Here is a 24,083-nt window from a genome sequence, read left to right as displayed (position 1 = left end):
GTCTCTTATGCTGTCTAAAGAAGGTATTTGAAATAAACAAATCATTTGTCTTGCAGAAATCTATCAGAAATACATCAAAGCTAGTAAGTGAGCTAAGCCTAAGAAGTTTTACATCAAAGTGGGCTAAAGATAAAACATTGATTAATAGATATCAGATGTTAAGTCAGAAGTATGGACTATACAGTCCTTCATTCCTCACTTCTTTTTGGGAACATAAAATCTTTGACTACACAGATATTTCATTTTCAAACGCTAGGGGTGCATATCAGGGTTGCAATACTAATAGTTTGATAGCTTGTATACGTTTTCGAATGTATGTAGAGAGACTATTAAAATTGCATGGTCCTATTAATAGCCCTATTAGTAGTATAGCCAAAGGTTCTGCTATTGCCAATAGGAGGATGGTGAGCCATGCAGACCAGGAAAAAAGATTTGCATGCCAATTGTTGGAAGCCTGGTTTTGATATCTGGTCTTTAGGTTGTCTCTGACCAAAGCTAAAGTTTCTCTAATCACTCCTGATTGATTTGCATAAAAACAGCAAGTTTCTCCTAGTGCTGCACACAGTCCCCCTTTCATAAACAACAATTTCAAGCCTCTCCTATTTTGTAGGACTACTTTGTCTAGAGAATCTACCTGTTGGTCTAATCTAGAAATAGCTGATTCTAAGAATCCTAAGTCTTGCTTAACTTGAGCTGCTAGAGTTTTAAATCCTTAGTCTTGTAGTATAAGAGCCTAGGAATCTATAGCTGTGACCCCAGCTATTCCAGCCACTAATAGTATTGGAATGAGAATCGGGGTACGTTTTTTCCTTATGATAGTAATTGGCTGGGCAGCAAAATGTGCTCTTCCTTCAATTCCATTATACAGAAATATTTCTGGAAGGATGTGTACTAGAATACAAAACTCAGAGGGCCCCACGGCTGACGTAAGGGCAGTCTCCAGGAGGCATTTAGTGACTCCTTTTGTGCAGGCGAACCATGCTTCATCAGGGGCTAGTATCACCTGAGTACTCTGGCTGTCAGTGGAAGTTATTTCATAAACCTGGGAGTCATTGCAAAGTTTAGAATATCGGGATCCTGCAAGGGAATAGGTTTGGCTCATATAACAAGTTCCCTTGCTCTGGATGGCTCTTAAAATTATCGGGGCTGGGGCCACTGACCAGGAATAATTAGAGGCTTTTACCTTCTTTCCCACCCCTGTATAGGCTACTCCGATATAATAAGGGGGTTTAGCATCTAGGCAGAGCCAACAATCTTTTGCTAGTTGTGGGTCTGTGGAGTTAAGGATGTTATGCATAGTCTGAAGCATGTTAAAAATAGGAACCTCTTGTGGGGTCATAGTAGAGTATGAGACCCCTGGGAGTTTGGTTTCAGGTGGAAGAGTTACTTGGGGTTTTTTCTGGTGGGGGTCATGGGTTGATTAAATCCTGATTTGGCCCAATGGGGATCAGAGCCGTATTCTGGGGGGGTGGGGGCACGGTATGCTTAAATAGTAACTTCAGTTCCGGGGGTCCTCTCCCGTAACATAGAATCGTAGGCCCCAGGTACGGCCAGTAAGCCAATTGCTAAGGGTTACGTCTTTTAATCTGATGGTTAAGGGGTTGCAGGTTCTTTTTACTTTACAAGAAGAGTTGTGTCCCAGGGTGGCCTTTATATATCTATCCTCATTTTTCCAGGATGCGCTAGTTTCACAATCCCACGATGCACAATGATATTGACCCTCCTGATTACAGTGGGGGGGGGGGGTCCGTTTGCTGGACACATGTAAAATTGAATTCCCTTTATAGCTTTTTCCTGAGTAACCAAACCGCAGCCCCATCGGAACCCAAGCTTTCCTCCTTTAGCAGTAGTAGGGGGCATTCTATCTATAAAGGCTAGTTTACACAAATCAAAAGAAAGGGCGGGGAGCTTGTCCCCTGTGGAATTGAGTTCTGCCAGTTTGGTCACTGATCCGGTGGCGCGCACTTCCCACCTTAGGGATGGTGGGCGATAGGGGTTATCGCCCGCCAAACTTGGGGGCCATAGAAGGACCCACAAGATTAGGATCGTTCCGAAACAGTTTTATCTTGGTAGGAGATTCTCTACGGTGTCAACGACGGCAGGTTTGACCGTGGGTGTAGGAAATAGCCTGTATTCTTCTTCCAGTGGACAAGTGAGCATGATCCGGCTTGGGGAGGTAAAGGACAAGGAGGTGTTTTGTTCAGTAAAATATATAGAAGCTTACATCTTTTTAAACAGATCCCTTCTTAATAAGGGGTATGGGGTATGGGCAATCTGGTATTACTAAGAATGAGTGAGTCACAGTCTCCTGCCCTAACTAGACCGTACGCTCGGTAGTCCAGGGTTGTTGTTAAGTGCCGTCGAGTCTGTTCCGACCCATAGCGTCTCTGAACAGGATTTCCGAGGCTGTAAATCTTTACAGGAGCAGCTGGTAGTTTCGAACTGCTGACCTTTAGGTTCGTAGCCCAATTCGTAATCACCACGCTATCAGAGCTCCTTGTGGTCCAGGGGTAGGCTTTTATTTTTCCCATAGCCCCCTGGACCTGAGTCGTTCGAGAGGTTACTTCCCCTGAGGATGGCGCAGGAAAGAGTGGGTGGCCCCGTGTCTATGAGAAATTTAACAGGTTCGTGGTTAACTTTCAGAGTTAACATGGGCTCCCCGGGGCTCACCAGGAGGGAGCCACGGCCCCTTCAGTCTTCTTGAAGGGTGAAGACTTGCTTCGGGCTCTATGCCTGGCGATTCGGGCACTCATTTTTCCAATGTCCTATTCTCTTGCAATGGGCACATTGATCTTTCCCCAGCACCGGTCCGCTCCCAGTTTCCCCCTATTAGATTACTTTTATTACCTGGTCCTCTGTTCATTGTGCGGCTATAGTTTCGGTCCGTTTGGATATTCAATGCCACGATAGTGGCTCGGCTCAACTTTTTTGCCATCACATTCTCGGGAAAATCTCTCGGTTACTGTAGGTTTTCTGCTCAATGGCCAATAACTCCGATCTAGTCTTTCTCTCAAATCCTTCCAATTTTTGTCATTTCTTTCTAATATCTGGGGCTGACTGCGCGACAAAGGCTAGGTTAATAGCCTGCAAATTCTCTGAGGCCTCTGGGTCTATGGGGGTGTAGGTACGATATGCCTCCAAGAGGCGTTCTAGGAAGGCAGCAGGGGACTCAGAGGCCCCTTGTGTGATTGCGCTTACCTTCGATAAGTTCGTGGGTTTGCGCACCGCCCCACGGAAACTTTTTAGCAGAGCCCCGGCGATAGGTGTCAAGAGCCTCCTTACCTGCATTTGTGTGAGGATCCCAGTCTGGATGTTGGGTTGAGAACCTGCGCTAGAACCTGCGCTGAAACCGTGCCTCGGAATCTGGGCAGTCCACACTCTCGGTCCCCAGGATTTCTTTCCGTGCTTCCGCAAGGATTCGTTCACGCTCTTCTGACGTGAAAAGTGGATGGAGTAACTGTTGACAATCATACCAGGTGGGTTGATGGGTAAAAAAGCCAGATTCAAGGAGAGAGACAAGGGCTTGGGGCTTCTCGGAAAAGCGTGGGTTCTGATGTCTCCAATTATAGAGATCTGTGGTAGTGAAAGGGACGTATACGTAGTTGTCCGGCCCTGCTTGTCTAAGAGGTATTATTGGAGCAGCATGTGTTGAAGAGGAGACGGAGTGGGAACCATAGGATACCCCAGATCTGGGATGAAGTGGGGAGAGAAACCCCTGTGAGTCAGGCGAGGGTGCGGAGGGTCTATCACGGGGCGTTTGGTACATTGTAGGGAGGCGGGAGCAATGGGAGGTCGTCCCCTGGGTCCGCCAGGACTGGTGGTGGTTTCGGGCTCATCTTGCCCTTGGGAGCCTGGTGGACTAGGAGGATATTAGAACCCAGTTGTAAAGATCAGATTTTTAACCAAGGCGGGGGGTGGGGGTGGGGGTTAGCAATCAAATTGTAGCAAATGTCAATATATGGAAATTGATCTGGATGCCCAGGAGTTCCGGTGATCACTTTTCATACCTATGGGTCGGGGAAGGGTCAAATGAACCTATACTGGGCCATCCGACCTCTAATGTGGGCCATTCTATCTCACACAGGGTACGTAGGCGCCCCCTAGATAGGGACATCCCATAAATATCAGCCTGTTCAAGAGAAAAAACATTTTTAAAATGCAAAAGCATACAGTCAAACGGGGTCTTAGGGCTTGAAGATATATTTCCCATTCTGTAAGAACAAACGCGGATGACAAGTAAGGCAATCCGGACAATTAACACAACAATAAGATAGACAATTGGCCAAACTACCAATACTTTTTTCCAAAGTGATCAGACTGACGTCTCAGTCCTGTCACACGGCAGGGGAATTATGTCGCGTCCGACAACCTTACTGCCGACCCTGGAGTGAGTACCCCTTTTCCAACTCGAGTCTCAAAGGGACTCACCTCCGGAGGTTTTTTCCAAAAGGCTTGTTTCCTGTCTCTGGTGTCTAGTCCGGGAGGGGCCGGCTGGGTCCGATCGCCGTCTCAGGTCTCAGGGCGCGCTCCCCTGGCGTCAACCCGTCGGGTCCTCCTTTCTGGTCCCGGCGAGGGGCAGCCGTCCGAGGGCACGATCTAGCTGGGGCCTCCAAATGTTAGGCTGTCGTTCAAGATAATGCACTTGGAGGCTCTGTGACCTAAATGGCAAGCCTTTATTCAGCGGATCCGTAGAGACAGACAGCACCTATGCCAAAGTGCTGACAAGGGTCTGTCTCACCCTCTGCCCCAGCCAAGGGTCTTTAAGGGAAAAATACATTCTGGGTGGTCAGTGAACTCCCAAAGGAGGTACATCTTGTTTGGCAGTTACAATCTCTTTGTGATGTACTTTGATCTAACTCTATAACTTCACTTGGTTTACTTTTCCCAGGAGAGAAGGGAGATGAGGATAGGTTACCAGAACCAAGATAAACATAGTACACTTAACTATTCATCTAGCTGTCACAAGATGCAGGGGATCCTACAGTTTGCTATAAGTCATTGTTTCATTACAACAGGTTGCATCAGAGTCGATTTACATCAAAGCTAGTAAGTGAGCTAAGCCTAAGAAGTTTTACATCAAAGTGGGCTAAGGATTAAACACTGATTAATAGATATCAGATGTTAAGTCAGAAGTATGGACTATACAGTCCACATTGTTTGGACATACCAAGTTTGTTTATTTGTTGTTCTGTTGATGGACATTTAGTTTGTTTCCAGTTTGAAGTTATTACAAACAGTGCTATGAATACCTGTATCTGTCTTTTTTTTTTTTTAAAAAATTGTTATGGTAAAAATATGCATAATAAAACATATCAACAATACTTACATCCATAACTCAGTAACATTGGTTACACTCAAGTTGTGCTTTGATCCATTCAACCACCACTAACACAAACTCAATGCCCCCAAGTAAAAGCTTTCGTTTCCCCCCATACCTGTACTTTTGTGAACATGAGCATGCATTTCTTCTGGGCAAAAGATTTAGGATTGAAATACTGAGCCATAGGTATACATATGTTTAGCTTTTTGTGCATAACTACTCCTGGTGTGGCGCTGTAGCATCACCACAAGGTCAGCAGTTCAAACCTACCAGCTGCTCCTGGGAAAGCCTATACAGGGTCACTATGAGTCAAAACTAACTCTAAGACACTTAACAACCACAACTTGCTATTATCTAAATCTTGGAATTTAGATGCCCCTGCACTTTAGTCATTTCACTGGGGCAGGGACCAACCACCAAGTGGAGCCTCTACCCAGAGACTGGAAGGGATGGAATGTAACTTGAGCCTCAGGGCACAATCCCAAACCACACAAACCAAGTCCTGGGGTAGTGCAGAAATGTAGGGAGTAAAGGAGCAGAGTATTCTGATCAAAGTTCTGTGACTTTAGGGAAAACCTTGAGCTCAACTATCCCTGACATTGTTATTCAGAGCCCTTTCCTTCCTTCCACCTCCTTTTTGCTCAAAAGTTTCATAAACTCAGTTACCTTTTGGGTGGAAAGTTGCCCAAAGTTTTGTTTAGGACAAAACTTCAGAGCAGGAAAAATTTGTGCCAACAAATTTTGGGTGTATCTTAGAGATACAGATGCCTGAGAACCAGAAAGCTGTGTTTGACCTACCAATGAGGAGGATGATTCCCTGCCCTTCTTGTAGGGCAGACCCTGTTTGGTGGGGAGATGGAGGTGGGAATGATTACGGACCTGAGAAGGCTGGGTGAGGGCCCTGTAATGAGCAGGTCTTTGGATGTTGTTGTTGTTGTTGTTAAGTGCCGTCGAGTCGGTTCCGACCCATAGCGACCCTGTACAGGGTTTCCGAGGGTGTAAATCCTTACGGGAGTAGAAAGCCTCATCTTTCTCCCGCGGAGCGGCTGGTAGTTTCGAACCACTGACCTTAAGGTTTGCAGCCCGATTCGTAACCACTACGCTACCAGAGCTCCTTAGGTCTTTGGATGGAGCTACATAATGCGCCAGACTGCAAAGCCATTTGAACTGCAAGGTCAGTGGTTTAAGCTCACCAGATGCTGCTTGGAAACCCTATACAGAGTTGCTATGGGTCAGAATTGACTCGATGGCACTTGACAACACCAACAACATATGTGGGGTTGAGCCAGTGTCAGCCCTGTTTCGAGCCAAAGAAGGTAAGCTGACTGAGTGGCAGAGTTTCATAAGATACAAAGTCTGTGCTTGCTGGATGGGGCTATCTATTTCCCCAGTAGTCTTTGATTTACAGAAAGAGGGGAGGGCCTCCTGCAGAACTGCCCTCAGGACCCTGCCAAGTTTTCAGGCTACTTGCCATCTTCTAAAAGTGCTCAGAGCCCTCTTCATTTGCCTGCCCACCTGCGTACTCAGGAAACTGGTGGTTGTGGTGGGGAAATTCAGGGCTAAGATGAATTCCCTTGGGGTTTGTCTTCTGTCTCCTCACATATTTCTCTCCTGGCAGGAGTGGCTGTGGAGGAATTCAAGAGGGCAGGTATTCACAGTGGTCCAGGTGGACCTGGAGTGCCCAGTTTTACTTGAGACCACTCACTAGTCATGGCCAAGCAGAGAAACATTAATGGATCAGAAAGGAGACCTGGTGGCAAAATAATTAAGCACTCAGTTGCTAATTGAAAGGTTGACAGTTCAAACCCACCCAGAAACACTACAGCCTAGAAAACAATGAGGTAGTTCTACTCTGTCACTATGAGTCAAAAATTGACTCAGAGTCTACTTCCTACATGGAAGTGCCTACTTCCATAGCAACATAAAAAGGTAGACAGAAATGGGTCAGACAGGACCTCCATGTTTTCTTAGCCTGTTTAACACTTCTGTGGATTTCGACTTCAGACTCTTAGGTTCAGGTCCTAACTCTTGTGATGGTGATCAGATTATGTTTTCCTCCTTTTTGCAGGTGTCCAAGACTTAGACTACTTATGTGCTGGGTGGGGTGACTGTTATACCAGTGAAACATGTATACTCTAGAAAGCTCCCAACCTGGGCAGAAATGACTCTAACATAGGAATGGTAAATCCTGTTAAGAGGCTGCGAAACTTCAATAGAGGAAAATAACATGATAATGGGGAGGGGGTGAATATGTAAAATTATGAAGGGCTTGTAGTGATGCTTCATACTGCTCCATTAGTTCTAAAATGGATTTTATGAACATTGACTAGTGTCCAAAGGGAATAAGTTGAAGCAGTAACCTGAAAGATGCCAAGTACCTCATAATTCAACTAAAGATAGTAAGAGGGAGAAGGCAGCAGATTCTGCCTGAGATGTTTGATGACCCTTGGAGACAAGTGTCAGGGTATGGGCAGCTCCTGTAGATGATAGGCTGAGTAGGACTTATGAAAGTAGAGAAAAACATCCAGTAAAGGGCAGCAGTTAAGTGACCTCACCCCCTCTCCTTGGAGTACTTCTGGTTGAAGCTTTCCCCTGTCCACTACCCTTGTCCTTGCTCCTTCATTGGGGATGCCATGTTTTAGAGAGATAGTGTGAAACCAGATGGATGAAGGCCTGCATTGATCACTGATGTTAGGAAAGTAAGCAGGAAAAATCCAGGAAGTCCAAAATCAAGGACTTGGAGATACATTTTCAGGACAGATATAAAGGGCAAGATTGTTGCCCTGAGGCAATTTCTAAACCAAGTAACCAGTGAGGTCACTTGGAAACGTGAAGTGGTTCTACTCTTTGGGTGACAGGTTGCCTGGGCTCTCTCACTATTTTCTAGGGACCATTATGTGAATATGGTACTGTACTAGCCTAAGATCCCTGTTGGCCCTCATGTAGGAGAGAGGGTTCTACCATCCTTCAGCCTCAGAGATATTTAGGATATTGGATCTGGAGAACTAAGTGCAATGCTGCCAAGAAACTTCAACAGCCCATGCAGTCCAAGGCTCTTATTTCACCGACATGAATCACATTGGAATGATGTATTTGTTTCAAAGCCTGTTCACCCTGTAAACTATGGGTCTAAGGGCTGTGCTTGCATGGGTTGAAGTGTGAGAGATGAGCAAGGTCAGTTACCTGGAGAACTGTACAGCCTGAAGTTTTGGGTGAGGGGTGCAGAAAATGGCACAGCGATGCCATTTGGGGAGTGGCTAGTGAGGACCATCTCCTTTAACCTGCATCTCCCTAAACACATTGAGGCCCCCACTCCTTCTGCCTCGGAAAGAAAATTCTACTTCTTCTCAGAAGACCCTAAGCACATTTGGATGGAGGGAACCCTGGGGATCCACCTGGACACTTGCCACTTCTGTAGATGAGGGGATAGATCTGCCTTGTACCAGGATTCCAGTTGTACAGTACAGCCAAACAACTGTGCTTCTACCAAATTAAAACACATTTAGTACTGGTGGTGATGGTGGTGTTTCATAGAATCATTTCTGACTCATGGCAACCTTTATACAGTTTCTGAAGCTATAAATCTTTATGGGAGCAGAAAGCCTTATCTTTCTCCCTTGGAGTGGCTGGTATATTTGAACTTCTGACCTTGTGATTAGCAGTTTAATTCATAACTCACTATGCTACCAGGACTCTTATTTATTACTATTGTTATTGTTGTGAAGTGCCATTGAGTTGGTTCTGACTTATAGTGATTCTGTATAAGGTTTCTGAGGAGCAAGCAGCTGGTGAAGTTGAACCACCAACCTTGAAGTTCAGACTGAACTTGAGGTCCATATTTATTTCTATGTTGTTGTTAAGTGCCGCCAAGTCAGTTCTGACTCATAGAGATCCTGTATAGGGTATCCAAGAAGCAGCTGGTGAATTTATTACTATAAGATCATATTAATACCTATTTCAGAACTTAAAATTCTTTGGACTTTTGAAAGGCCCTAAAATGTATATGTTGAATGTCACATAATACTCCCAAAGGGGTCTGGGGTCATACTCCATAACCACATACATTAGTATTCCCACAGAAAATTGTGAAAAGGTACACTAAAGGGAGCAAAGAGTATGAATAACCTCACTTCAGCTTGGGTCACTTTCGTTTTTGGCTTTTAAAATTGTAGATAAGAGATCGCAGACCTGTGCTTACCTATTCTTTTACAAAATAGTACAGTAGTAATTGAGGCTTCTGGTTCCATTGTGAAGCATCCAGACTGGCTGCCTGATCTCCAGTCCTGCCTTTGGCATGAGCCGGAGACACCCTGGTTGCCAGGATTATGAGACCCTGGGCTAGACACTTGAGTTCTTTGGGCCTCAGTCCCTCCCACTGCAGCACAGGATTATTAGTTCTACTGCATGGGGCTACTATGAAGTCTAAATGGCTAGGTACATGTAAAGTTCTTGGAACCCTGTTTGGACAGTTTACGACAGTGTCCCTGAGACAGACATATTTAAGACACATCGTTTAATAAAATCTGACAGCTACCAGCACACTGCTAAGGTCATGCAGTTCACCAACACTGATTGAAACTTTTTCCCAATTCAAATGCTTCTCACCTTCTTGGGCTCTGCTCTGCATTTCATACACAATTCACACTACAAAATATGTACTGTGTAGTTTCTCATCCTAAGCAGCCCAGGGGGAGCTGAAGAAATGGATTTCTTCTCACATCAATAAAGACACACTCCTCCCCCACATACCATTGCACACAACATATACACTCAACCCATTCCCTCCGCCCCCAATCCTCCAACACTCTTCCACACATACCCATTAGCACTTTCATTTTGCTTTACAAAAGGGGATTATACATACATATAAGAACACATTTATAAAAAGAGGCAATTTTCCTAGATGCTAGCATGCACCCCACAATTCTTCACTATTGTTCTGAGCCTTGGGTTTAAATTTTGTTTTTATTCTAAAAGATAGTATTTATTATCACAAGTTACATAAAACACTGAGAGCTTACACAAACATGATTTTTGATAGAAAATACTGTTTGTATATTTGTATGTGATATTTGTTGGAATACCATACTATTGCTGTACCTCCAACTAAAGCTTCAAAGAAACTTATTTTTCATAAACAAAATATTCAATATTTATCACATTCTATCTTTGAAAAGAGGTTCATAGTGTTTTCTGAGCAAACCAAAGCATTTACTCATTTAGGTTACATTCCCAGGCATGGCTATCACTTTTTTGTGTGTGTTAGTTAAACACAATTACACATGATGTTAAAGAATGGATCCTTTAGTCTACTCTCTTCATTTTATGTTGTTGGTAAGTGCTGTTGAATCAGTTCTGACTCATAGTCACCCTGTGTAGGATTTCTGAGGAGTGGCTAGTGGGTTTGAACCGCTGACCTTGCAGTTCAAACCAACCAGTCTAGTTAGTGCATTATCCTGCAGTGCCACAACAGGACTCATTTGATACATGATACTAAGACCAGCAAGGTTAAGAGACATTTTAGCACACCAGGTCTTACTCCGGTGCTCTTTCAGTAATTCATAAGTGTAATCACCGAAAAGCTGATGACGTCACTCCCATTTATTCCTCTGTGCTGGGAATATGATTCCTGGTTTATTTAAATTAAGAAGAAATATTAAAAAACACTGAAACGGTATGAAAACTGTCATTAAAGTGCACTTAGGTCAAAACATAGGCTTGTTTTCTACATCTTACCAATTAACTCACGTAAGTTGTGTGAAGCTGATTTTGTGATCTGCTCAATAGGTGAACTGTTTTCTAATTACTTGGGTAAATTAAACTATGAAATGACAGATATAGCCTTTATTCTTCAGCAAAGGCTGCAGAGTCATTTCTTCTAGAGAGATGTCAGGCAGGTGGCCACCCATTAGACGTGGCTCCAAAGTTTTTTTCTCATTTCACTTCACAAAAGTTCTGTCCTTGATTACACATTAACTGCTCCAGTTAGAAGAACATTATTTCTGGCGATAACATCAGTGATTGTTCCCAGTTTGCTTTAATTGGGTTCCATTGGCATTGCTGCCCCTGGGAATGTGTCCCTGTACTGAAGAAGCCTAAGAGAGGTGTAGAACAACAGGAACTTCTTCACCAACTAATAAAATTCAGAGACCAGACTGTTTATTGTGGCTGGGATTCCCCAGAGATAGTTTTTCAAACAATTCTGTCAAAAAAAAATAGGTTTTTACAACTTGCCCTAATATAGAAAAGGTTGATTTTTCATTAGAAAGAGAATTTCTAGGTTAATATATAATAATATGTAATAATAAAGGTTTTATACTTACTAGTGTTTTTTTTAAATTTTATTTCATGTTTATTTTTGTAGTTCATCATTGCATTCACTATGTGAGAACTTAAATATAAATAGAAACTAGTTAATATAGTCTGAACACAGTTAATATCTGTCAAAAACTAGTTTTAATGGAATTCTCTATTGAAAATGCTATTTTAAAAGGTTGCTACAGTGATTTGGTTGGTTTCTTAAACTTAGGTGAGCATATCCTCTACTGTTTATAATATTGTTGTTATTAAGTGCTGTCTAGTCAGTTCCAACTCACAGAGACCCTGTTTAGGCATTCTGAGGAGTGGCTGGTGACCTTGAACAGCTGACCTTGTGGTTCAAACCAACTATGCAGTAACAATGCATTTAACCCACAGCACCACATCAGGACTCCACTTACAGTATGGATGCTATTATAGCTCTTCCTAGCTGCACTATATTTAGAGTACTTAAAATATTAATCCACTTGCTGTCCTCTACAGTAATGTCTAAACTGGGCATATTTTCTCGTACAGATTACCATCTTTGATTGATACTCATATTAGGTAAACATTAGGCAATGATAGGAAGAAAGCAAAGTTAATTCTTCTGAAGTGTCAACTACTTAGAAATCCCTTTCCCTATGGTGCTAAACCCAAGGGCTATTTACTTTTATTCATATTCACAAAACTTTTAGAGTTTTTTTATCGGCGAACTTAACTGTGAGGTTCAGCATTTATGTTAAATGGCAAAAGAAAACAAGGGTATTAGTCTACTTAATAAATGTACCTCCTTAAGACCAAGGTCCAGAACTGAGAATTATATCGATTTTTTCCCCCCAATTTGTCTACTTCATTCAGAGATCTGAATTCAACATCTGACATTATTTTTAGAAATCCCTAAACTTTGGTATGAGTGACCATTGCACACATAAAGTGATCACGTAGCATTTCTGAGAGTTCTTTTTGTTCCTTAATCACCCTAGTTGTACTGTACAAAACTATTCTATAATCCAGGTTGAAGTTCAAACACTCAGTTACTACTCAAGATTTCTGAAACAGGCTAAGTGTTAACCATAACGTATCTAATTAATAATGATGATTTAGTAATTAGAAACAATGCATTAGGATCTTGAAATATTTTTCTTTTAAAAACAATTTGGTATTTTTCAAATCATCTAATATATCATTAAGAATTCTTCTTATGCTATAGTATCAGTTCATTTTTAAAGAGGAAATTTTGTACAAACATTAAGAAATACCACTAAATTTTTTAAAGGACATTAGGAAGATGGTAATGTTCAACTCAATGGCCCAGACCACTTATAAGGAGGCTGATGGGGTGAGGAGAGCTTGGGGGCCTTCAGACCCTTCCAAATATCTCCCACAAATACCTCCTTGGACTTGTAACAGTGAATTTTAGTCAGCAGAGATACTGAGTAGCCCCTGCTCTCAAGGAGCTTTGGGATTTATGGAGACCCTCTTCACCTGCAAAGAGAAAGAAGGAAAGTGATGCTGACCCTCTCCCAGGTCCTTCCTCAAATCCAGTCGGTAACTCCCCTGAGTAATCCCTGCTCCCTCTCCTAGAACTGGGGCTGAAGATGGTCCAGAATAGTGTGAGGGGACAAAGCTCAGACTACTGTAACAGACAGGGAACATAGCCCACCCCCTCCTCACACCTCCATCTTTGGTTGTAATGCATCTCAGTCATAGCTTGGGAGGATCTCTAACCCTTGGGGCTTTCTCTCCCCAACCCAGCCCCATCCCACAAATCACCTGGAGCTTGCTGGTATGATTCCTTATGCCTAGCTGTGGGGAAAAAAAGAACAAAAGAGACTGGTGAATACAAGGTGAGCAGGGGAGGGAAGAAAGGAGGTGAGGTGGTCCCTGGGTCCCCAAATTCCTACTCCCTCTCTTTCTAGGTCCTTTCCAAGATCCAGCCCAGTGGTCTTCCAGAGACTGGATCTGTAGGGCCCATAGGGAGGTATGTGCCTGTGGGTTAGGGATGCTGGGACTGAGAGCTTCTCTGAAGGTGAGAGGCAGGGGCATCTCAGCAGTAGCTGATGCTCCTCAGATGGGAACAGTTCTGAGTAAAGGGATGGGGAGCAGATCATTCCATTCTAGAGGACCTCCCACCTCTTTGTTTCTTCACCAACCTGGAATCAGTCTTTTGGTCAAGACCACCAGAACTACAACCACTAGGAAGATGTTAACCAGGATGACGATGCCAATGACAAGTCTTTGATGAGAGGGTGATTCTAAAAGAAAGGCAAAGAGGACAGGTATTTTTCCATGACCCTGGACCCAGGTACCCTGGAATTCCTTCCTCCCACTTCTCTCCCCTTCTCAGCCAAGTCCCAGTTCCTCACCCCAGGTCACAGTGAGCGTATGGTTCAGGCCTGGGTGCTGCACATGGCAGGTGTAGGAGGCTTCCTCCCCAGCAGACACCTGGATAGCTGCCCACTTCTGGTAGGTGCCGTCCCCACTGGGGCGTGTCTCCACATATTCAGTCTCTAGGGCCAGCTCCTCCTGGCCTAGCCACCAGCTCAGGGAGATGTCCCGTGGGTAGAAGCCCAGGGCCCAGCACCTCAGTGTGGTCCTACCATCCTGGGCCATGTGCTGTGTCACCTGCACTTTGGGTGGCTCTTCAAGGAGAGGAGAAAATTGGTGAGCGACTGAGAGCTGTGCCCATCCCATTCCCCATGTTTTTATTCCAATGCCTCTGTAATCTTCAGGGATGAAAGACAAAAGATGGAGCACAGGGTAGCTCTCCAGGGGTGCTACAGGGGACTCATCAGCAACTGATCCATTGGAGCATTGTTGTGGGAATTCCCATGTGGAAGATGTGACTTCCCATCCCCAACACCTGAAGAGAGGCTCCTGGCCAGGATTGCTGGCCCTATACGGATACACCTGCCTCCTTTCTTCCCATAGTGACCCTAGAGTTTCCCTACAGGCTTTACCCGTCTTCCTGTGATTTTCTGCACACAGTTGGTATCTAATAAGTGTTTGTTATGAGAAGACAAGATTATGACCCTTCTTTGACCTCAGAACTGGGTTGGTTACAAATGTGGGCTCTGGAGTCAGAGGTTAAAACCTAGTTCAACACTTTTTCTAGTGTGACTTGAAGGAAGCCCCTTACGTCCTGTCTCTCAAGGCTTAATGGGGTTTAATCATTCCTTCCTCTCAGGGTTGTTCTGAGAACTCAAATGAGATAATCCAGGAAAAGGGATTAGAATGAAGCCTGGTATTTAGTGACAGTTCAATGCTCACTTTTTTAATGCTCACCAATATGGTGCTTCTAGGAGGCAGATATACTATAATTACCCTCATTTTACTGTTGAGGAAACTGAGGCACAGAGAGGGCAAGTTATTTGCCCAAGGTCACATAGCCAGCAAACCCTGGAGCTGGGATTTGGATGAGAAGGTTATGCTCCAGTGCCTGAGCCCTGAACCACCACCCTCTGCTCTCATAATATCACCATCTCCTGACTTTATTTGTCCTGTCCTCCCTCCTAAGAAGTGTCTTCTCTTTTGTCTCAGCAGATTCACATCCCCATCTCAGTCAAAAACCATGAATGGGGTGCTATGTGCTAAGACCCAGCTCCCCACCCCCTGTCTCCCCAACCACCCCAGGCAGCCTCCCTGAGGACTGCAGTCTTCTTCCATTCCTCAGGATCCCCAAACTCCAATTTCCCTACTGTCCACCCAGGCCTGTGTCTTGGTGATACATTACTCCAGCCCAGTTGTTTGGGGTTCAAAGTTTAAAAGTTTAGCACATGGGTACTGAATAGGCCTAGGGTCAGAACAGCAAGTTTATTAAAAGGAAGGATGAGAGAGTGGGGAGGGATAAGGATAAGGGACCTCAGCTTTTCTGGCCCAGGGACTGGTTTGGTGGGGGGTTACCATTCTCTGGACAATTTCCCAAGGAGCAGAAGCAAGGACATTAGACCTCAAACTTCGTAAGTCACCTGGTTAACCAAGTTACTCTATAGATGAAGAAACTGAGACCCAGTGTCAGGGGGTTAATTACCCAAGACCACACTGTAGGTACAGGAGACCTCAGAACTGTTCATTCCAGGCCATAGCACTGGGCAAAGATCCAGGCAGGGGCTTTTGTCCTGCAATGCTGCTAGTCAGCTGCCTTTCTGGGCCTCTGGAGGCTTATGCAAGAAGGGGATGGCAGTCATCCTCTCCATCCTCACAGGTCTGTCTGTAAAGTGGATGGCTCTCACACATGTGAAGCAAGAGGGCCACTCTTTCAATTTCCATGGGCTGGGCCCTTACCTGTTCGGGTCAGACTCTGGCCTCCTAGTTCCAGGTACCTGTGCAGTGAGATGAGGCAGAGGCCTTGTAGGTAGGCCTTGTCGTACTCAGCATAGCAGCGCTCTGTCTCCCACCAGCGCTTTGTCCGAAAAGCCACAGGTTGGGCTGATACCCAGCTCAGTGTTTCCAAGTCCAGTGACAGGTGGTCCTGTCCATTGAAGCCAAACTGCCAGAAACTGTTGGAACGGCCATCCTCCTGGATCTCACAGCCGAACATGCGCTGTGCACTGTGCATGCCTGGGTACACCAAGAAAGAAGGCTACTCAGAAGAAGACTACCACCACTGGATCTCTGAAGGTGTGGAAGAGGGCAAAGCATCAAGAATTTTAAAACATGCTTCCCAGGTAATTCTCATGAATAGCCAGGGCTGAGCAACCTGCTGGAAAGAACACCCAATTTCATAACTTTAAGACAAACTGTTATTTTATATGCTTCAAAAATGGAAAAATAATCTACCATTTATGAGTGTAAAATAGGTCTCTCTGGTGGCACAACCAGTTGTACTCCTCTAGTAACTGAAAGATTGGCAGTTTGAACTCCCCAGCAGCAGCATGGATGGGATCTGCTTCTGTAAAGTTTGCAACATCTCAGCAGAGCTCAGTTCTACCACGTACCAGATGGGGTCACCATGAGTCAGAATCCACTAGAGAGCAATGATTATTTTTTTAAATGAGTATAAAATGCACTCAGTGGGTAAGACTGAGACACCTTGATTTCAAATGTTAAAACATTTGACTTGGCTGTTACTACTACTGTCACACAACAGTAGGGTGGGGAGGGCTGTTCATACTTATCCTGGAGGTCATGGTATGGCCAGGTTTTACTGTGCTCCACTCACAGTGTGGCTCTGGGACCCAAGTCAGGGCAGAAGCATCTCACTTCTTTTTGCCACTTTTCTGAGGCTTCTGCGGATCTGTAGCTTTCATTTTGGTTATTTGGGTGTCTTGGTACAGAATGAGAGGGTAAATTAACACTCAGAGTATAGTGTGAACAAGTTCACACATTACTTCAATTAATTCTTGCAACATCCCTGGCAATGTTTACAAGACGGCTCATTACTGAAACGAGGAAGCAAAGCTGAGAGAAATGACTTTTCTATCACTTACATTCAGTACGGCAGAGAAGGGCCTGATCTGGCTTGCGTCTGTTTCACTTCTCATTCATGCTCACTCTCCTGCCATCCTGAGCTGTTTGCCTAGATGGTCTAGTCACCCATATGCTGCTGTCCCTGCCAGATACAGCCTTTAAGGGAGGTGGAAGGGGTGTGTTTTGAAACATTTGGAGGGGTTGAGAAGTCAGTGAGGCAGGGAACCTTGGGCAGATGAGGGGGAGGCTAAGGTGGGCCCTCAGCTCCATGGGACTCTGGTCCATTGGCTCTGGATGGCTGCTGGAGCCAGAACCAAGATTTTGAAAGCTTTCCTTTGATTGACTGGAGCTGGAAGAGACAGAAGGTTGTTCAGAAAGACAGCCAGCATCTGTCCCTAGTAGAAAAGCTTGAATTGCCTAAAGGCCCGATATTCACAGTATGTGAGAGAAGTGGGACCACCTAAAGACGAGACTGGGAGGGAAGACAGGAAGGTGGGGCCAGCGCTGCGTTGTCCTCACTCTCTGTTCTGCCAGTCCAGATCACTCCATCCGGCCTTTCCCCTTCCCCAGACCATCCAGACACCCCATTGCCACCCAGACTGTCTGGACATCCCTGTCTGCCAGCTCCAGATGCTGTCCTTATGACCCTTCCTGCCTGGCCAGCCCTTTTTGATGCCCTGTCCAACCAGCCCCCTCTCCACGATGCCCCACCCTGACGCACCGCTGCTAAGGTTGTGGTAGCCCATCACAGTCCACATCTCCACCTGCTGCACTTTCTCCCAGATCCTCTGCTTCTCGGTCTCCTTTTCCCAGTACTGGGTGTCCACAGGCGCCATCCACAGGGCCTGGGATTCCGCCCTGCCCACTCGACTGTCATAGCGGATGAAAGGCTGGTCGTCCACATAGCCCACAGCCAGAAACGGAGGGAGGTCCGGGCCTGGGTCTGACAGGGTCAGGTAGTAGTAATGTAGAGAGTGGGTCCCTGCAGAAACATGGATGTGATCTGCAATCAGAATAGAGTTGATGGGACTGGGGGTGGTTTGGGAGGTGAAGGGAGTGGAAACCTACCAGACCGTATTATTAACAGGATCAAAACCTGGGAAATTTGGGTTAAAAAAAAAGAAAAGAAAGAGCATCCAAATAGTCTAGACAAATAATCAAATCAATACAATTTGAGGCCAATGTTCATGTACTAAGACTTATGGGCTTTATGCCTAGAAAGGCTCTTAGACCCTCACTTAGGGTCCATTTATCCATACTTTACATTCATCTCTAATAAGTATGTGATTATCTGGTTTCCCACCTCACAATTTAAAAAAATATGATAAAAAATATCTGATTATTTTAGAAGCTTGATTCATGTGAAATTGTTCATATGCATATGAAAGCTGGACAGTGAATAAGGAAGACTGTAGAAGAATTGATGCTTTTGAGTTATGGTGTTGGAGGAGAATGTTGAACATGCCATGGCTGCCAAAAGAACCAACAGATCTGTGTTGGAAGAAGTGCAACCAGAGTGCTCCTTGGAGGCCAGGATAGCCAAACTTCGTCTCTCGTACTTGGGACATATTGTCAGGAGGGAGCAGTCACTGGAGAAGGATATCATGTTTGGTAAGGTGGAGGGTCAGAGAAAAAGAGGAAGCCAGCAAGATGGGTTGGCAAAGTGGCAGCATCAATGGGCTCAAGCATGGCAACAATTATGAGGTTGCCACAGGATCAATCAGTGTTTTGTTCTGTTGTGCATAGGGTCACTATGAGTCGGTATCGGCTTGATGGCACCTAACAACATTCATTTTTCAAAGATGACTGATAAAGGCCAGCCATCATTCTGATCTTAAAATCTGTCTTGCTAAGTTAACAGCATTTGATTTCCCTTACTGCTCCCACAACTCACATTGCTAGTCCATCTCTTTTCTCCTTAAATCCAAATGCTGCCTAAGGTTGCTCTGTACTGTGTCTTCAGAGGCCCACACTTGTCAATTTGCTTGGTTTCAGAGACAAAATCCATTCAGCAGCCTATCCTGATTCAAGCTATAAAGACAAATCGTCATAATTTTCAAAATTCAGCACACCTACGATATGGTATAATTATTAATGAGAGTATTTGAGGAGGGTTTAGATGTAAAACTATGATTCACATCATCATGTTAAAAGTGTGTTTTAGGCCCCCTTATATAGATTTATGAATATGAGATTGAGGGACACTCTGGATTATAGAAATGAATTAAATGATCAGCTGATGGTGAAAAAGGATCAGGCCAGAATATTGGGAGACTGAGGTTGTCAGAGCAGTGGAGTGATAGGGTAAGAGTGACAGTTTATGTGGTAGAAATTATGGAGCGGAATGATATTGTCATCCTTTGCTAAGAAAGAAAATAGTCACATGGAAAATCCAAGCTTACTAATAATTAGTCTGAGTCACAGAAACTGCAGTGAAGGCATTGATCTGAGAGAAGAATTCAATCAAAAGAGCCAGACTAACAGAGTGTGAAGGTCTACCCATATCTTGGCCTAAACTATATGACCCACTGATGAATTATACTCCACTTTCCCCAACTCAGCTATGCTTTCTGAGCAGTACTATGTGTTTAGGAGCCCTGGTGTGGCACTGTGGGTTTATGGGCTGGACTGCAAAGTTGGTTTGAGCTGCAAGGTTGGTGGTTCAAGCTCACCAACCACTCCTTGGAAACGCTATACAGGGTCTCTGTGGGTTGGAACTGACTCAATGGCACTTAACAACAACAACAACTATGTTTGGAGTCCTGGTCTGGCATTGTGTGTTAATGTGCTGGATTGCAAAGCTGGTTTGAATTGCAAGGTAGGCTGTTCAAACTCACCAACTGCTCCTCAGATACCCTATACAGGGTCACTATGGGTTGGAATGGACTCAACAGCACTAAACAACAACTGTGTGTTTGGCAGTCTTGTAGGCCTGGGGATACCATGAAAAACAGAACATCCTGGAATCTCTGCTCTCAGAAAGTTGACATGATAAACAAGATTTTTGTTGTTGTTGTTAAGTGCCATCAAGTCGGTTCCGTCCCATTTTGAACCTATTTAGGGTTTCCGAGGAGTGACTGGTTAGCTTGAACCACTGACCTTGTGGTTCAAAGCAACTTTGCAATCCAGCAGGTTAACCCACAGTGCCACACCAGGACTCTGACAAACAAGATAAACAAGTAAAATGTATGATAGGCTGGACAGCAATAAGGACTGATGAGAGAGAAAAATAAAGCAGGGAAATGGGAAATGTTAGGGAAGGGCTTTTATATTTCTGACTGAGTTTAGGGAAGGCCTCTCCAAAAAGGAGACTTTTGAGTAAAGATCTGAAGGAGTCAGGCATGCAAAGATCTGGGAGAAACCATTATAGGACTGCAGAGGGAACTGCATGTGCAAAGGTCCTGAGGCAGAAACATTTTTAGAATGTTTGAAGGATATTGCAATAATGTAGGAAGGGAAAAAAAAAAATGATGTGAATGAGTGTAGTAGTAGTGAAGGTTTAAGAAGGTTGAATTCTGGATCCTGTTTGGGTTCATCCAATGATGTGGATATAACTTCTGACCCAGCCCTCCCTACGTTCTGGCATCTGGTGTCCATCCTGGGTGTCAGGAAACTCTTTTGAGGACAAACTCATGACTGTGGCCCCCTCACACTGTTGACTTCTAGGTACTATTTTCTACATCCCAGTGAGGGGCCCATCAACTCTCCTCTCCTGAAAATCCCAGTGTTGTCTGCTTTATCAGATAAAACACAGCCTGTTCTCCATGAGAGCTCAGCGGTTGCCCACACCCATCTTCTATCCCAGGAAGAGGTCTCAACTAGGCCTAGACTACCACCTGGTTACCACCCAAGCCCAGGGAGGGACAGAAAAAGCCAAGGAAGCAATCACCAGATTACCTCCCCTGGAATTGTAGAGGTCACCCTCTCTGCCAGGCTCATGGAAGTGACAGATAGGTCAGCGTCAAGTACTGTAGGACTAAGGTAGGAGGAAGGGGGCCTGCATGAAACATTCTGGGGAATTTGCTTCTGCTGTGATATTGCCAGAAGTCCCTGGGTGGTACAGATGGTTAAGCACTCAGTTACTAACTGAATCACCCAGAGGCGTCTCAGAAGGTCTGTAGATCTGCTTCTGAAAGATCACCGCCTTGAAAAGCCTATGGAGCAGTTTGTAACACATGAGGTCGCCATGAGTTGGAATCAACTCCATGGCAACTCAATGGTGGTGACATTGCTTAAGGAATTGGTCACATGCCTCAGGGTCTCTGTCATCAGCCCTCCACTATCCCTCCTGGTTACTGCCAACCCCTTCTCAACAAAGAGCAGCCAGTCTCCCACTACACTTAAGCATGCTGTTATTGTTGTTGTTGCGTGCCATCGAGTCAGTTCTGACTTATAGCAATTCTGTATAGGGTTTCCACGGAGCAGATGGTGGGTTTGAACTGCTGACCTTGTGGTCCAAACTGATCTTGTGATCCAGTGCATTATTTCTTTAACTGAGGGAAGGGGAAGGAGATGATTGGTCTCTCCCTCCAGCACCTCCCCAGGAGACTATTTTGCATCTGTTCCACCTCCCACAATACTCTTGGCATTGCCACTCTCTAGCTGTGTGGCATTGCAGATGCTATTTAGGAACTCCAGGTCTTGGGTTCCACATCTGTAAAGTAGGGGCAATTAACCCTCCACAGTGCTATGAGTATTAAGTGAAATCATGAATGTAAGGAAGAAATATGGATATGGAGGAAGACTTTACAGATACCACAATTCTTGTTACTCTCCCCCTTCCTATTCTTAAGAGGGACGTGGACAAGGGATGGAGAGAGCTGGTGGGAGAGGCTAGAGGTGATTGAGTGAGGGGGTCAGCCCTCTATGGGCTGGGACACAGCCTTAGACACCCTCCTGTGTTCCCTACCTTTCCCTTGAGAGGGTCTACTCAGATTCCCAGACTATGCATCCTCTCTCCTCCTGAAGGCTGGAGGCTTTGGGTTTCTATTATTCCTGTCTCTTCTTCAGCAGGCAGCACAGGGGTCTTACCTCTAGGCCATGGCTTGTTTTCTAACTCCAGACTGGCCAGCTCTGACATCACCTCTTTTGCAAAGGAAGCTGGACCATCAGCTACCACAGGCAGCCCCCAGGGACTCTCTGCAAGGGTGAATGGGGAGAGGGAAGTATGAATCTCAAGGCATAAATATCCCACATACCCTTGTTGACCAGTAGGAGAAATGACAGAGATGCTATAAAGTGATAATGAGAGGCACATTCAAGGGGTAGAGGAAATGCCGGTGTCATGAAATGACTTCCTTAATGTGGTAATTTGTCTTGGTTCTTTGGAAAAACAGCTTGAGAGATCTTTCCTGTAAGGCTTGAGGAGTTAGTTACCTTTGTCCTAGTTTTCTACCCAGAGGGTTTGTTACTTTTGTCCAGGTTGACTAACATTTATTTGGCAAGCTATAAACAGCTTGTTTTTTTGTCAAGTGGTTTGCCTTCTGCACTATAACTGCTATGCACCTTGCAGGGATTGGTCAATATACCCATGCAAATGAAGTGACTATGGACTATGCAAATGAGATGACTATAGCCTACTATGTAGATAAAGTATCTGTGGCCTACTGAGAAGGGATTGGTTAATTTGTGCCACTCTCCCTACTTCCCCCCAGGAGCCATTCCTTGAAATTGGCAAGGAGTTGTGTATACAGTTGATCCCTGAACAAGGAGGAGTGGGAATGTTAGAGGTACCCACTCTCTGCTACTCTTTCACCCCTGAATAGGTAAAAATCTGTACATAACTTTTAACTCACCAAAAACTGAACTACTAACAATCTAATGTTAACAGACGCTTTACTGATAACATAAATAGTCAATGCACACATATTTCATAGGTTATACGTATTTATGGTGCTATAGGATAAGCACTATACTGTGAACAACAAGGGCGGTGATTCAAACCCACCAGCTGCTTCTCAGAAACCCTACACAGGATTGTATGAGTTGGAATAGACTTGATGGCACTTAGCAACAACAACAACAAATGTATTATATTACATTCATATAAAAGCTGCATTTCAATACATGATAAAGTTACTTTACAAAGAGTACAGGTTTTCACACCTGCTGTGTGGCTGTAATGACAGCTTCATTTTTTTTTTTTTTAAACGATTGTTACACTGGATTAATTTATCTTGAAATGAGGGGCAACCAGAGGTGCAGACCTCAATCTGTAATACATATCAAACAATTCAACTTCTTCTTGTAATGTCACGACTATTCATTCTCTGCTTCTTGGGAGCACTTCTGACATCCCTAGTTGCACTTCATTATGGGTCCCATGGAGTTATTCAAGGTTTAAGGTATCACACTAAACATGATGAAAAATACATGAGAACCAGGAGAGATCGTCTTTTAATGTGTGCAAATTACTGGAGAGGAACTGCTCATGTGGAGATGATTTCAAAATCTGCATAGAAGTGGACCCTTGCAGTTCAAACTGTGTTGTTCAAGGGTTAACTGTAAATGTAGCCAGGTCCCCAGAGGTTTTTCAAACAGAAAGAAGCAGGAAGAGAAGCAGCAGGAAGAAGAAGAAAGTAAAAAGAAAGAAGCAGAGTCAGGGAGAGGAGAGAGGAATCTCCCAAAAGAGCTGTCCTACAGGCTAAGGGCTGTAACACTGAAGGCAGTGAGAGTCCCAAAGGGGCCCAGTGGCACTGTTGGCAGTGATAGATGGCAGGGTCAAGAGAAGCCTGTCCTGAGGGGTTCCCGAGGACACCTGCAAGGCTGAGAGGAGCTGAGAGAGCTCTCCTTCACTAAAAGGGAAGATTTTGACTTCATGTTTCCTGATTCTGAGTTGTACACTGTTACTTCCTTAATAAGCCACTTAACTGTAAATACAATCCTGTACTCTGTTATTTCCTTAATGAACCATTTAAGTATAGCTATAGTTTGTGAGTTCTGTGAGCTGTTGCAGTGAATTGCCACAACTAAATGGGAGATAAAAGAGTGCTGAGGGGAGGGAGAGTGGCCAGAGACTGAGTGGTATAGTGGCTTGGAGAATGTGGGAATTATA

General features: G+C 44.6%; 1 protein-coding gene across 1 annotated transcript in view; it reads right to left on the bottom strand.

Moving 5' to 3' along the window:
* LOC102819376 (BOLA class I histocompatibility antigen, alpha chain BL3-7-like) overlaps positions 1-24,083 on the bottom strand; it is a 72,218-nt gene that overhangs the window by 10,416 nt on the left and 37,719 nt on the right. Inside the window, exons 4-10 of the mRNA XM_006877396.1 lie at positions 22,061-22,168; positions 17,751-18,032; positions 15,905-16,180; positions 13,987-14,262; positions 13,774-13,875; positions 3,199-3,282; positions 3,059-3,149 (exon numbers count right to left, since the gene is read on the bottom strand). Coding sequence (XP_006877458.1) covers positions 3,059-3,149; positions 3,199-3,282; positions 13,774-13,875; positions 13,987-14,262; positions 15,905-16,180; positions 17,751-18,032; positions 22,061-22,168 — 1,219 coding nt within the window. The remainder of the gene's footprint in view (positions 1-3,058; positions 3,150-3,198; positions 3,283-13,773; positions 13,876-13,986; positions 14,263-15,904; positions 16,181-17,750; positions 18,033-22,060; positions 22,169-24,083) is intronic.

Source organism: Chrysochloris asiatica, unplaced genomic scaffold (genome assembly GCF_000296735.1).
Source record: "Chrysochloris asiatica unplaced genomic scaffold, ChrAsi1.0 scaffold00492, whole genome shotgun sequence".
Taxonomy (NCBI): Eukaryota; Metazoa; Chordata; class Mammalia; order Afrosoricida; family Chrysochloridae; genus Chrysochloris; species Chrysochloris asiatica.
This window is presented reverse-complemented; position numbering and strand designations above follow the sequence as displayed.